The 14,921-nt window shown below is 38.7% G+C and overlaps 1 protein-coding gene across 5 annotated transcripts in view; it reads left to right on the top strand.

Moving 5' to 3' along the window:
- RhoGEF3 (Rho guanine nucleotide exchange factor 3) overlaps positions 1-14,921 on the top strand; it is an 831,957-nt gene that overhangs the window by 659,199 nt on the left and 157,837 nt on the right. For all 5 annotated transcript variants that reach the window (XM_083115351.1, XM_083115352.1, XM_083115354.1 and 2 more), the window contains exon 3: positions 12,929-13,043. In XM_083115351.1, coding sequence (XP_082971477.1) covers positions 12,929-13,043 — 115 coding nt within the window. The remainder of the gene's footprint in view (positions 1-12,928; positions 13,044-14,921) is intronic.

The following is a 14,921-nucleotide window of genomic DNA, read 5'->3' as shown; positions in this document are numbered from 1 at the left end:
AAATATTCCACATGTACGGATTATGTGTTTCATTCAAAACTGATAATTTTAAATCCGGATATTAGAAGACCCATCTCTACCTCGGTACCGTGCCTAGTATTAATCAGACGCACTTGCGTGCATGCGTGACGTAAGGAATGTGGCATGCGCAAAGCAGCGACGGTCATTAGCGGTGCGCGAGTTGTTACTTCATCAGTGTTGATTCGGTGGGACGGGGCATCCTTCATTCTACTTCCGTCTGAGGTTTTCTTTGTATCCCACCCATCCATGGTAATTAGTGGTGGGAACGCCACATGCCGCGACATAAGAGGGTTACAACTAAAAAAGACTGTAGCGTGCGTCAGTAATAACGAAGGGCTGTCATTTGAAGTTCCTTTCCCAACACATATGTCTGTAATGCCCTTGAGCATTACACTGTATTTTAACATTTTATACACTTAAATTGTTGTTTCAATGTTCATTCCTTCGAAAAATATTAATTTAGCCACAGGAAGCTTTATTTAGAAAGGATTTTTTTTTTTTATTATTATTATTATTATAACTAGTTGGACTTTATTCTTATGAAATGCGTCATAACTAAGGCTCGGGATCTAACTCATCTGAAACCCTGGCGCGGGAGCAGTGGCGCTAGTGTCGCTACTTAAAGTTACGGGGAAGCCTGTTCGCATATTTTCCGAGGTTTCAGAAAGCTTGGTCGATCTATATATAGTTGATGACCTAAAATATCTATTAAAAAAATTGCCGATAGAATGTCCTTAAAATTATTAAAATAAGACCTAAAATGGTAAAAATATGACTCAAAAATAATTTTTGCTTATAAAAGAAGGCTTGATTTTTTCCTAAATTACAGCCTTTCCCGATACAGTAGTCGGTCAACATCTGAAAATACAGTTGTTTCGTGTGCATCAGATGTTAATGTTTTTATATTGTGACTAAAATCCAAGATTAAAATGACTATAGTGGCCAGCAAGGGATCCTCACACAAAGTATATAAAGCGTTGGAGGAAAAATAAATGTACCACAATTAACTATTTAATCCATTATCAAACTTTCCAGATAAGAATAATAATGTGCATTTCCACTGACCGTAGTTTTTATAATGGCGAACTTGCTAAAAAGACTCATGTCAGGAAATTTAAATACATAAATTATGCTAGAAAATGCATTTAAAATTCACGAAACAACAGGGAAGAAAATTCAATAAAGAAGGCAAAAATACTGAAAAATGACCTTAAGGTAAGAAACGCAAAATATAAACAATGTTTTCTGGTTCTAACTTATGAGAAACTGACTGTTATCAGGTTTAGGATTGGCTTCAAAGCTCAGAGAGAAAGATGATTGTCATCAACTTCCGAGACCTAGAACCTTCTATCGATGACGTCACGCTTGTAATTCAATAGGCCAATACCTATCTCACTATCAAATAAGGTAGTATGCCAATCTAAAGGGCAGACCGAAGAACAGCTTTTGCGTTGACGCGAGTGAATGAAAGTGTTTTTGGGTGAAAAAAAGTACTGTTTCGTTAGTCCACACAGTTGGGTCAAGTATCTTTATGAATCTAGAAATGCAGTGGATTTTAAAGAAACGTAATCAGTACACTTTTCTTTTATGTTGTTGATACATTGTGTTTATTATTGAAGTATACTTTTGGCCACTAAGTTTTCAACTTTGGCGACTTCATTTATTGCATTAGAAGTCCAATAGCGCCTATTTCAAGCTCCCAACCTGCAGGATAACGAGGCCGTACTCTTTCACCCTTCTATATCCACTTTGTGTTCAGTGGTGAGAAATTATTATACAGGGTGAGTCAGAAATATGGCTACACGTTTGAAGTAAATGTGTGGTGTGTTACTGTACAATGTAGAGGGAAATGGTGAATGGCATATTAGACTTGAAACTTCAATTTTTCATTCCAGTGGCACGGGCCTGAACTTAGGTCATTAGCCAAGATGGCATTGTTGCTGTCGACTGTGGGAAAGTGGAAAAAACTTCTGCTTACATCAAATTGTTGTTTAAGTTCGTTGCCGTACACACGGTTCTCGCAATCATTCTGGTATACAACTGCCCACGCTGCAACTGTAACTTTCTGCTGCATGTTCAGCACCATCTTGCTTAATGACGTAAGCTCTTATCTGAAATGAAAAATTGAAATTTCAAGTCTAATATACCATTCGCAATTTCCTTCTACATTGTACAGTAACACACCACATTTACTTCAAACGTGTAGCCATATTTCTGAATCACCCTGTATATGCATATATAGGGTGAGGCAGTCAAGCGGGAAGATTTAAAAAAAATCACAAAAAATAGAGATAGCAAAAATTTGTTAATTCTCGAACATGAATGTACTGTACATGAGTTGAAATTACAAGTGTACCTGAAAAATGTTCATTTTTTTAATATGGTGTCAGTAAGATGGCGTTCTGGGTGTTGCACACATTGTCCGAGTCTCAGAGTAAATCCGCCCATGACGCTTCGTAGCATTTCCAATGGAATGTTGTGGATCTCTTGCCGAATTCGCTCCTTCAAATTATCCCTGGTTCTTGGAGGGTTGTCCTTGAATACTTTGGATTTGAGGTAACCCCAAAGGAAAAAGTCAGGAGCCCGGGTGAACGGGCAGGCCACGGAATATCGCCGAATGTGCTGATGAGACGATCATGAAATGCGAGTCTAAGCACATCCATAGGCACTCTGGCATTATAGCTAATTGCACCGTCTTGCTGGAAGAGTGCTTCATCTGGGTCATAGTCATCGAGGGCAGGCAGGAAAAAGGTTACCAATATGTCAGCATAACGTCATGGGCGGATTTACTCTGAGACTCCGACAATGTGTGCAAAACCAAGGACGCCATCTTACCGACACCATATTTAAAAAAATGAACATTTTTCAGGTACACTAGTAATTTCAACCCATGTACAGAACATTCATGTTCAAAAATTAACTAATATTTGCTTTCTCTATTTTCTGTTATTTTTTTTTAAATCTTCGCGTTTGACTTTCTCACCCTATATATGCTAAGTTGCAAGAGGTTGACGTCTATTCCCCAGGGACGGTATCGAGATGAGTCGGAACGTGGAAGTGTCTCGTTTCGGTCTGGGAGGGCAAGTCTCAACCTGGTCGTCACCGCACAAACTTGCACAGCGTGTAAAGTTGAAGTCCTGATTCGAGCGCCACTTTACTTCAAAGAAAGTTCCGAAAGATCAGTTTCACTCGGACAAGCAGATGCCAAGTCCACGAGGGGCCCAGTGAATTCCCGCCCCCTCAAACCTTTCCCACCAATAGCGTTTGTTTAAGGAACTGGCAGTACTTGTGAAGTCCACGTGGAGTAAACGAGATATTGCCAATTCAGTTACTTTAGAGATTTCATAACATGAGGTTGCGATTATCTTTGCTAGGTTGTGTTATTGTGTTCTGCTATATTTTTTATTCAATGTGGAGACTTGGGAGTGTAACGTCGTCGCAGTGAATGAATGTATTCTAAACACTGGTGGTAAAAGTAACAACATAGCTTCTCATAAAAACAGGTGCTGGCTCGAAACTAGATACGCGTCCATTCGGCTTCCTCTCGAGTTATGGCTAAGATACCGAACTGGCGTTCCGATCACGACTTGAAGTTTACATATCGTTTGACGCCTTCTTTCGACGCTACGACCCCTCAAAAATTGAAATTGTGTCCTCAGTATACAAGCAGCACAGACTCGCAATTGCCAGTGACTGTCTTTGCAGCGGAAAGCATAAATATTACCAAGCAAATTGTCCATCACAATGTTTATTCTCTTTGTCGCCCAATGAGAGTTTCAAGAATTGAAGCAAAACGCCAAAGAAGCTTTTGACAATCTTTTCACCGGCAATAAAAATGGAATTCCTAGATCCTGGAATACCAGATTCCCTGCAATGCGTTGTGTGTTGCCTAACTCTACAGCGTTGGTAGAAGTTACCAATGAAGATTTGCTAGTAAAATCCACTTATGGTCGTAGAGGGAAGAGAGTATTTCAGGATCTAGGTGTCCCATTTTTATTGCCGGTGACTGTACATAAAATTCAAGAGCAATACTTTTGCATCCCACTGTACTTACTACATAGAAAGTATGATTTATCTGTAAAAAACCAGGAAGATATTCGAAGAAATCGCATAGTAAATAAAGGTGGTTCACACATGGGCGTCCGGAAGAGGGGGGTGCAAGGGGGGCTGGATTATAAAACCAACCAAAAATTATATATTTGTCACATATTTCATTTCAGCCACAATAATATGTGTTAATTATTGCATGAATATGATAAGTTCAAATTTAAGCAATGTTTTTTTGAGGGAACAACACTATTATTGGGGAAAATGTACCTTGCTTGCCCCTCCCTGGAAAAATCCTGCGGACGTCCATGGGTTCACATAATCTTTTCAGTATCGTGCAAAGTCTCGAACGAGACCGGATATCGAAATTCGAGAACGAGATCGATACTAGACGGTTCCCATCACTACCACGAATTAAAAAGAAATTCAAGTTCGAGAATTAATTGGCTACTTCATCGTATGTGCTAATTAAAATTGATTGTTTTGCCTGGAAACAGGTTCAACCAAGCTGGTTACATTTGTCTTCCGATGACGCAAGTTTCGCACCCCCCGACCTTGGGACCTTATTGGCTGCCAACTCGTTCTTTCGGCTAGATTATCGCCGGTGCTTATAGGTGGGTGTGACGTGTGTCAGCTGTAATAACTTGGCTTGCTTGGAACGCTTCCAAATTTTAAAGCGAGTTCAAGAGGCTGCCGGATTCTGGTTTAACAAACAATTCCTCACTGGCCTAGGAACAGGGTTGTCCAATTACGCGTAAATTTTTTTTTCTACATGACACGTAAATTACGCGTATAAAACGTAAAGTAAGGTACCTGAACCCAATATGGCCTACTAATATATAAAAAATGCAACAGAAATTGTAAAGAAAGTACCACAATGTTATTTTTATGGGTAGATAAGTATATTGATACACTTACGTTTTATTTACATAACGACATAATGGGATTACACAAAGAAATTGCATTTTATGAACCAATAAACAAGGAAGTGATGTCATAATTTGTCACCAGAAGACCATGATTACACATCACAGTCTGGGCAAATGATAGGTCTTTCATCAACCTTAGTAACTCCAACAGACTCTAATTGAACATAAGAGTAACAAATGTCACATTTGAGCATGTCTTATTCTTATGTAGGCCATATTAAGTACACCTTATATAGTGTTATTTTTCCCTTCCTTATAAACAAGACCAGATTAAAGTCTAAATGAAGTACATTGTTGTAAAGTACAAATCATGAGCTATTATAATATGTACTAGAGATATAAACTCCTATCGCTTGGAAGATTTAGTAAGTAATAACTTCCATATGCAATATTAGATCACATAGAATACAATCACGAGGTTCAGCTATTTCGCTTCATTGTCCTCAAGTTACTGCACTATAGGTACAGCCAGCAGATTCAATGACGTCATTCGGACAGTCTGAATGACGTACTAACACCATCTGTTGAATTAACCTTGTAACAGGAGCGTATATTCTAGGCTAGCTAGGCTATCTGTGAAGTCTGAAGAATACAGAATAAAATACAGGAGAAAAATCGATCCGAAATTGTAAATTCATATCAGTGAAATGGTGATGGTGATTCTGTAGTTGGCAACCTGATTTGTTGTGAGTTGGCAACCTGATTTGTTGTGAGTTGGCAACCTGATTTGTTGTGAGTTGGCAACCTGATTTCTTGTGAGTTGGCAACCTGATTTCTTGTGAGTTGGCAACCTGATTTCTTGTGAGTTGGCAACCTGATTTCTTGTGAGTTGGCAACCTGATTTCTTAGGAGTTGATTAACTTATTTCTATTCATAGCCTAGGACCACGTGACGTAGTCAGATAGGCCAGACCTAAGAATCAGTATACGCCACTGCCTTGTAAGTACTTGGAAACAGCAAGTAGGCCATATTGGATTCAGGTACCCTACGTAAAAAACTAGAATCAAACCTAAAAATGAAAAGAAAACATGGTTTTTGCGATGGTTATTGTTATGTATGTTGGTAGGAAGTGGTAGAAAACAAGAAATGTGATTTAAAAAACTTTCCTTCCGAATTTGTATGAGCTCTTATATTGGAATTTTACCAACTGTCATATTCACATTCTCATCATAATTAGAACTAGCCTATGCAATGGGAAAGGAATTTGGAGCTGTTGTAAAACTTTGAAATCCAATCCAAATAAATTGTCATTAATCGTTATGTTATGTTACAAATACAAGAACTAGTGCAAGACATATACCTACAGGTTCCTCAATTTTTAAAAATATGTGAAAGACCGGTTCTATTTTTTTTTAAATCTTTTATAGTGAGGGCGTGGGGTAGCTGCATAAACAATCTTCAGAAAATAATAATTGTGTTCTGAAATATATAAGAAAATTAAGTTTTAAAACGTAATATAATCAAAGTGTTTTTTTATATTACTACTTTACGAAAGGAAATTAGTTTCTTTAACATGTACGTTAAAAAAAAACTGGATTTTTATGTGAAGTGTCCTCCTCCGTAGCCGAGCGGGTTAAGGCGTTCACTCGTCTTGAGATCGTTCGCTGCGGGACGGCGTAGGTTCGAATCCGGCTCTGGTCGGAATTTATTCAGCCTACGTATAGGGCCGGTGGCAACCCACCATCGTGAGGAAATTGGGGAGCTCCGAGTGAGTGAGCGTAATCCGGTCACGGAGACCTACTATAACGGCTGGGGATACGTCGGGCTGACCCCCCGACTATTCCAATACTGGTTGAAGATCTCCACGCTTAGAGGTGACGAAGGAAAGCGTGGGAGGGAGACCGGCAGTCGGTAGGTATGCCTAGGCCCTTCATGGGCTGTTGCGCAACAGATTATTATTATGTGAAGTAAATTACGTAAGAACCGTTTAGTAAATTACCCTACCAACCCTGATTAGGAATGCATATTTCAATTCCGTCATTAACTCACATTATTGCCTGTAACAGTTTGAATATCGGAACCATTTTATCAATATTTCAGGTGATCGTAAAAACAGACTAATATTCATTTTGATTTATTTACTTTACGAAACTATTTTTGAGCTTTTTAAATCTGTTTTATCATGTTCAAACAACCTTTCCGTCCGCCATGATCTCGCTAATATAATTTTGCTTACTCAGCATCATCTAGTGAGTATTGTTCGAAACAAGTGTCGGTGGAAGTGATTCAGCAGTAGTGTGAATACATGAATCTATCACTTCTTCCACTGCTTCACCTGACTAGAGCACATCTTTAATTAAAGGAGAGAGAGAGAGAGAGAGAGAGAGAATTTTTTTCCCTCTTGGTCTGAGAGACACCTTACAAGTTAACGGATTTATTTAGCTTTGTCCCAAGGGTATAAAGGAGACGGGAGGGGGCGAACAGGTGGCAGGTTGGTATAGAGACAAAGAATTCGTGAATAAAACACATGCCAAAAGTAAGGCAGTGTTGCCATCTGAAGAAATATTACCCTCAGCGTGGGGAAATGTGGGTAAAATTTTACTTAAAATGTTCAATTTTAGGGAAAATATCAAAATTACAGAGAAATATGTTATCCCTTTCTTTCTTAGCTCAGTGTATCCATACCAAGAAGAAACACCTAATTAATAAAAGGATTCGATTTACGACCGAAATTTCACGAGTAATTGTAAAGGTTACTTCGCGTTACTTCCATAAATCCGGAACTAGCGATTTTATATGCCAGAACAAAACATGCAGTGTTGTGTTGTTTTGAACTTACGGATGTAAAGTTTCACTGGTAAAACACGCACTCTAGAGAACAGATATTGACATGTGATGTTTGTGTAAATATCATCTGTCCTTATTAGTGTGAAAATGTTAAGGTAACTGTGACGTTTAACTTTTGGAAGTAAAGTAACGGTAACGCATCATATGTTTTTAGAAAATTGCACAACTCTGGACGCATTCCTTTTCCGAGATCTTGCCTAACTCTGGACGCATGTCGCATAATTTTTTTTAGTAACTTACCCAGCTCTGTGTACAACTAGTATATACCTAATGCTATACCGCTTGCATTTCCAGCTGGCGGCTGGGAAATAACGAATCGGCGATCAGTTTATTCTCTTCGACTGACATCGGGCATTTTCGTGTCACAAGGCACCGAAGTTCCTGACGGGACGAAAGAAATGAGCGTCGCATACACAACATGTTGCCAAACGTACTGGGAGAGTTGATCAGCGTCGTTACTGGATAAAAGGTGTACAATAGTACACAAAGCACGGACAATTAGTACACAAAACACCCAATCATTGTACGAATAAGCTAATAACAGCAACTGACAAAAACAGACTTACGCTTGGCAACGTTGTAACGGGAGAGCGATGTTGCGCGTACAGCTTTTACTTCGCACCTGAGGTTGTTGACACTCACCGAGCCCCACACCCCGAAGATGATTGTTGGATAGACGGAGTTATGGAGCAAAAGGTAGGTAAGTCAGATGAGCCCGCGATCAGTATAACTGTTGTCAAGAATATACTTACATTTTGTATATTTTTCGCAGCACAGTTTGGTGTCAGTATCCGCACTCACTCAATAGATCCAAATGTAGGAACAATTTCTCAGAAGTCACGTGGTTTTGTTTACATTACGTTCGTTCTTGCCGTGGATGGAGAATAGTTTAACAATCATTTGTGTGTCGCTTATTGAAATAAAAATTGGGTTAGCAAAACAACAGCTTTTTCTGTTTCTGTAAACAAACTTTCTTTTAAAAGTATACGTGTTATTTTTCAGCTCTGGCGCCCAGAAATGTGGTCCGATACAAAGCTGGAGCCCGAATAGGGTACACTCCCCCTAATATTCGCATTTCGTTAACACCACGAAATAATTCTGTTCGAATCGAAATCGCGGCGTAACTTTTCGCGTCCGCCTGTTTATCGGATTGCGGTTTGCAGGCGAATTAATGCTTTCCCACCCTCCTAATCTCCGTTGCGGCTGCATCGATGAATTTTCCCCCTCCTTCCCTCGTTGCCATATTCATTTTGCGTTGGACGCCGTTAGTGTTCGACGCTGAAATTGATGAGGATTCCTTCCCGTAGCTACAGTTTTAGGCGACGGTGGAATAGAAAGTGCGATAATGAGCCATTACTCACATTTTAACAACCATTCTGTGTCGAACCAGTGTTGTCACGTGAAAGGAAATTTCCCTCCGAAGTGGGAAATTTCCCTCCGAAGTGGGAAATGTTCCTCTGAAATTGTAAACTTCCATTCGGAATGGGAAATTTCTACAATTTTAGGGGGAAAATGATTCATGAAGAAAATATCAAGGAAATTAGATGTGAAAGTTTCTTTCAAGTCTACTTTACATACAGATAGTCTGATTGGTGTGACTGGACCTACAATTCAAGATGGACCCTAACCAACTAGGTATCTCCATTGTGGATCGAACCCGGGACCTCTTCATTATAAGACGGCAGCGTTACGACCACGTCATAAGGAAGGACCGGCTTGCATATTAAAGTCAGCCCATTTGAAGTGTGAATGCATTTGATCGTCACGTAATTTATTCCCTCAAAACGAATTAGATTTATAAATTTGACTCGGTGGAACAATTAATGTTTTTTTCAATCACCTTGTGTAAACCTAATTTTTGTGAAATTTTGCATATTTCTCGCCACGTTTACAGTTTGTTATAACAATCAATATCTTCCCATTATCATTATTACTTCTTTAAACCCTAAGGTTTGTGGCTGCAGCAACACAAGTCTTCCATCTATCCCTATCCTGAGCAAGATCAATCCAATCTTTTCCATCCTTACCGCTTTTCTTTAGGTCGATCTCAAAGTTATCCCTCCATCTTCGTCTTGGCCATCCTACTGGTCTCTTACCATCAGGTTTCCAAACAAGAATCCTGTAAACTCCTCTTTCCTATCCTATTCGTGCCACACGAATTATTCTAATAACATCTGGACATGAATACGAGATGCAGTTCTAAATTTTAAAATAATTTTAGTAAGTCAGCTGGTGTAAACGTAATATTTGTGAAATTTTGTGTATTTGGTAGTATTTTTCGCCAAGTTTGCAAATTGCTAGAAATTATCTTCATTATTTTCTCCTTATTTTATAAGTCTAATGTTTCTGTGAATTAACGTTTTTATAAACCACTGTAAATAATAATAATAATAATTCCACCGCTACTCATAATGATAAAGTTGTGAGGGCGAATGAAATTCCATGATGAAGAGGGAACATTCTATGAGAAAGGGAATTTTGCACTTCTAAAAGGGAATTCTTCTACCTGGTTGTGGCAACATTGTGTCGGAACAATTCAGTTTTCCGGTTTGCGCCTCTTTCTCCGGTCGTATGATAATGGCAAATACTGTTCGCATGTTTTGGCTCGTCGTGACGTAACTTCTCGAGTCTGAGCGAACCGGTTTCTCCTGTGCAATTATTTATTCTTTGGTCGTTAAATCCTCATTAACGTTGTAAAGCTGGTCTTCTCAGAGCCGCAGTAGCTATGACGTCACCGAAGAGATATCCAATGCGCATACAGCAGTGTCGGAGTTAATGAGTTAGTTTTTTCAGGTAACGAGTAACAAAACTGTTGCTTTTTCAAACGTTTCAATAATAATAAAAAAAATATGCTGAAATATTAGAGGAAAAGGTCTAAATATGGCCCCCCTTTTTATGTTGTCATTTTCGGAGGAAAAAAATTAATGTATCAAGCACCTGCCTTTAAAATGCATATCTATGAAATATATACTTAAATGTAAAAGCATTCTAAAGTATAGAAGGTCTCCATTTTTCTTAAAAGAAAGCAATGTCCACAAAAAATCAAAATTGTGGTCTAAATATGGGCTACTAGTGGCAATATCACAAAAATCAATTAAAATTTTAAAAAAACAGTCATTTATCGCTAAAACATTATAAAATTCATATTTATGAATAACCTGTTGTTTTGAAAATCACGCGGAATGGGAAAAATCGAAATTAAGAAAAACATCCAAATATTCGTTGAAAATGTGATCTCAACATTAGACCTCATGTCATCATATTTAGACCATCACGCTATTTTTCTTCTTCAACTTATTTTCGCTCTCTGTATTACATATTTCACAAACAAATCATAAAACATTTGTTTTATGTACCGCTAATATCATAACCCATACAAAGCACATGAGAATTCAGAAAACGCTGAGTTAAAACGTAGTACCTGCAAAAAGTTTTTGGAGGTCGCAATTCTATAACAGTGTCCAAGGCCGAAAATAACCATCACTTTCTCTTGCAAATTGGCGCCGCAACCTTTGTCCTTGGCAGATAACCAGTTCCCATAGCAACTGCCAGGCTGCAGCACCCGGGAGCTCTGATAACTCCAAAACCCATATTTAAACCTTCGCCCATATTTAGACTTTCACCTCTAATGGTACACCTTGATACAAAAAAATACATAGTAATGCATGAAAGAGTATTTTTATCAGCTGCTCTTCCATGTGATTCATTAAATGCATCAATTCAGAAGATCAGACACAATCAGTCCCCCCCCCCACTTTTCGCCACTTCTGCCCCCGAACTATGCTAAACCTTATCTACAAAGGGATATATACTGTCTTTTTGCCCCCCCCCCCCAAGGTTTGCCTCCCCCGGTGTTGGAACCCTATCGCCGCCACTGGACACGTATCATATCAAGGAAACTAAAATTACACGTTTTACTGTGTTATAACTAACTAACTCTCTAGCCTTCTTAAACCCGAAGGTTCATGGCTGCAGCAACACAGGCCTTCCATCTGTCCCTATCCTGAGCAAGATCTATATACTCTTTTCCATCCGTACCGATTTCCTTTAGGTCCATCTCAACGTTGTCCATCCATCTTCGTCTTGGCCTTCCTGCAGGTCTCTACCATCAAGTTTCCCAACAAGAATCCTGTACACTCTTTACTGTGTTATGACAACTCATATTAAGGATGCAACTTAGTAATAAAACATATTAATCAATGTGAATATATACTGTAGTTCTTCCATGTAAACTACAAATCTCACAACTAGTTATTATGCACAGAATATTGCACTTGTTCATAGTTGCCAGTTCACGATGCGTAAGAATGCAATATATTAGACATCTCTTATTAGTGACGCATGGATGTCCGGAAGGGGGAGGGGGGGCAAGGAGGGGCCATTTCAATCACAATAATTTGTTAATTATTGCAAGTGTGTTGACGGAACATGATAATTTCAGACTGAAGCAGTGTTTTTAGAAGGGGTATCACTATTATGGGGAAAAAATATGCTTCCCTTGGAAGAAATTACCTTGCTTGCCCCTGCCTGGAAAAATCCTACGGACGTCTATGTAGTGACGTAATTTCTACAAATGTAAACATTTACTTTGAGTATTCTTATCTCTATAGTTTCACATTTAAACACGTGAGATACTTGTAATTTAATGGAAATTGTTGTTAATTGTAGATGGTCATTATAAGAAAGAGGACATCTCGTTTGGATTATCCTCAGACTCAGAATAAAGTTACTGTAAAAGTAACTCCCACTTACTTCGAAATGAGTACTTTTGGAAGCGATTGACTACAACTGTAACTGAGTTATTTTTCAACATGAGTAACTCTAGTTTAGTTACTTTTGAAAAGTAGTTTCCCGAAGACTAGTATACAGAATTTTCTGAAGTAACAGTCGTGATTCAGTCTGTTTCCACTGACCTGGAAATGCTGGAACTTTGAAAAGCCAGGGAAATCAAGTCATTTTTGTACGTGTCAGGATTTGGGAATGAAAATAAATTCTGTCTTTTCTTGAACCAGTATTTCTTCTGTATAATACCTGTCTTATACTATATTTTTGTTCTTTATTTTAAAGTTTAAACTTTAAACTTTGTTTCAGGTTTAATTCATTAGCAAGTGCAATTACACTTACGCACTTATTTCTTTTCTCAGCGTACTGTTCCCCTGGCGACGGCAAGGAAGTCCGTGTTCCACCCCCAGCCCTTTGTCCAGCCCTTGTGGAGTTCGAGAACCTACGCCAGATGGCATTCACACAGCTCCCGATACGGTGAGTACGCTGTTCTTGGTAATTCACTATTATAATTGTTGTATCGTCATAACTTATTTGGGGAAGAAAGATTTTATGGCCTAAAAAAAATATCTTTAAAATGTTGCAAGGGAATTTTTGGCATTACTGCCAAAGGAATGAAGTAGCAACGATAAAACTTCGAACATAGGAGTTGATTAGAAGCCTTTGTTAAGTACATACATGGTATAATATTCATATTTATATTTGCTGGGGGATTTTTAAGGCAAGATTGTTGGTGGGGAGATCCCCATGTCCCCTCATGATATCGCACCCTTGTACACTGTGCAGTTCGCCTCCACTGGGAACGAATGATGACAGGCCAACGGAGTTACCAACAGAGGCGGCAACGAAAGACAAAATTTTGGGGGGGGGGGCATGATCGACATAAACAATACTTTATATATGTAAATATACATAAAATGTGTCATTCTACGTGAATTTTTTGGGCGCAGAAAGTTCCTTGCTCCCCCCCCCCCCCTCAAAGTCGTCGCCTATGGTTACCAGTATACCATCGGGAGCATAGGCGTAGCTAGAACTTTATATTTGGGTGTGCACAAAGAAAAAGAATGAGGTCTTGTACCTTTTTAATAGCATATTTTGCAACAAAATCACTTGGCTCTTTAACTGCACTGATGTTTGTAAAGGAATATATATTCACTAAATGACAGTGTTGAAAATTTCTGAATATATGTAGTAGAAAAAAATGAAATTGCATAGAAATTACACAAACACAAAATGTTCATAAATGTCACAAACAAATACATCAAAATACACGTCATCTATAACAAGAGACGTCTGTCAAACGGTACAATGTTCTTAAACTCATCAATAACTTCATTTACATCAACAGACTAAGCTTTTTCCTGTTCCACAAATAGCAAGAGCAGGGCTTCCAATCTATCCTGCTTCTGAGTTGCTCTTAATTTAGTTTTAACTTGGGTAAGCTTGGAGAAAGCTCTCTCTCACAAATCTTGTGACAGGTATAGAAGGAAAGCGCTGTAGTACAGAGTATAATTCAGTAAATATCTTCTTTCTCCAATGACATAAAAAAATCGAAAATCTATAGACACTCGTTTCATCAGCGATAATGCACACGTTTGTACCAAGTAATGACATTTTCAACTTCTTACAAACTGCCGCTTATTTTCTCTCTTATTGAAATATATGTCTTTAATTCTCTTTGATAAGGCAGTCCATTAGGGTGTGCCTAGGCACACCCGACACACCACGTAGCTACTCCTATGATCGGGAGGCCATGTGCTAGAGGGTGAAACTAATTGCTTATCTTCCTTGTTATGACAAAGGAACTCTCAGAGGCGGCCTGGGCGACAGAACCAAGTAGCGCCAAAGTCTTAATTTTCTTTAAAGGGGTTTAGAAAAAGAAACATAGATGGCAGCACAAGGTAAATGAATATAAATATATTGTTAAAGGATAAATAACGATTTAGTTAGAGCAAATTTCTGATGAGTAGATGTAAAAAAATAAATTCAATGTATAGAAAGTAGATATTAGATGGAAAGAGAAATAGAAGTGGTTTTCATCAATCAACAAGTTCAAGCCTGTAGTCAATTCATAGGCACGCATAAAGTAGGGATGGCCAAACGGATCCGGATCCGAAAAATCCGGATCCGTTCGGATCCGGATCCGGATCCAAAAGTTACGGATCTGGATCCGGATCCGAAAATTCCGGATCCGGATCCGGATCTGAAAGTTTCGGATCTGGATCCGGATCCGAGAGTTCCGGATCCGAAAATCCGGATCCGGATCCGAGAGTTTCGTATCTCAATCCCATTATAATATTACCACACCTTAGTCCTACAAGAATTTTTTTCAAGTGTTGTTCCTAAAATACTTTG

Source organism: Lepisma saccharinum, chromosome 30, assembly GCF_977018435.1.
Source record: "Lepisma saccharinum chromosome 30, izLepSacc3.1, whole genome shotgun sequence".
Taxonomy (NCBI): Eukaryota; Metazoa; Arthropoda; class Insecta; order Zygentoma; family Lepismatidae; genus Lepisma; species Lepisma saccharinum.
This window is presented reverse-complemented; position numbering and strand designations above follow the sequence as displayed.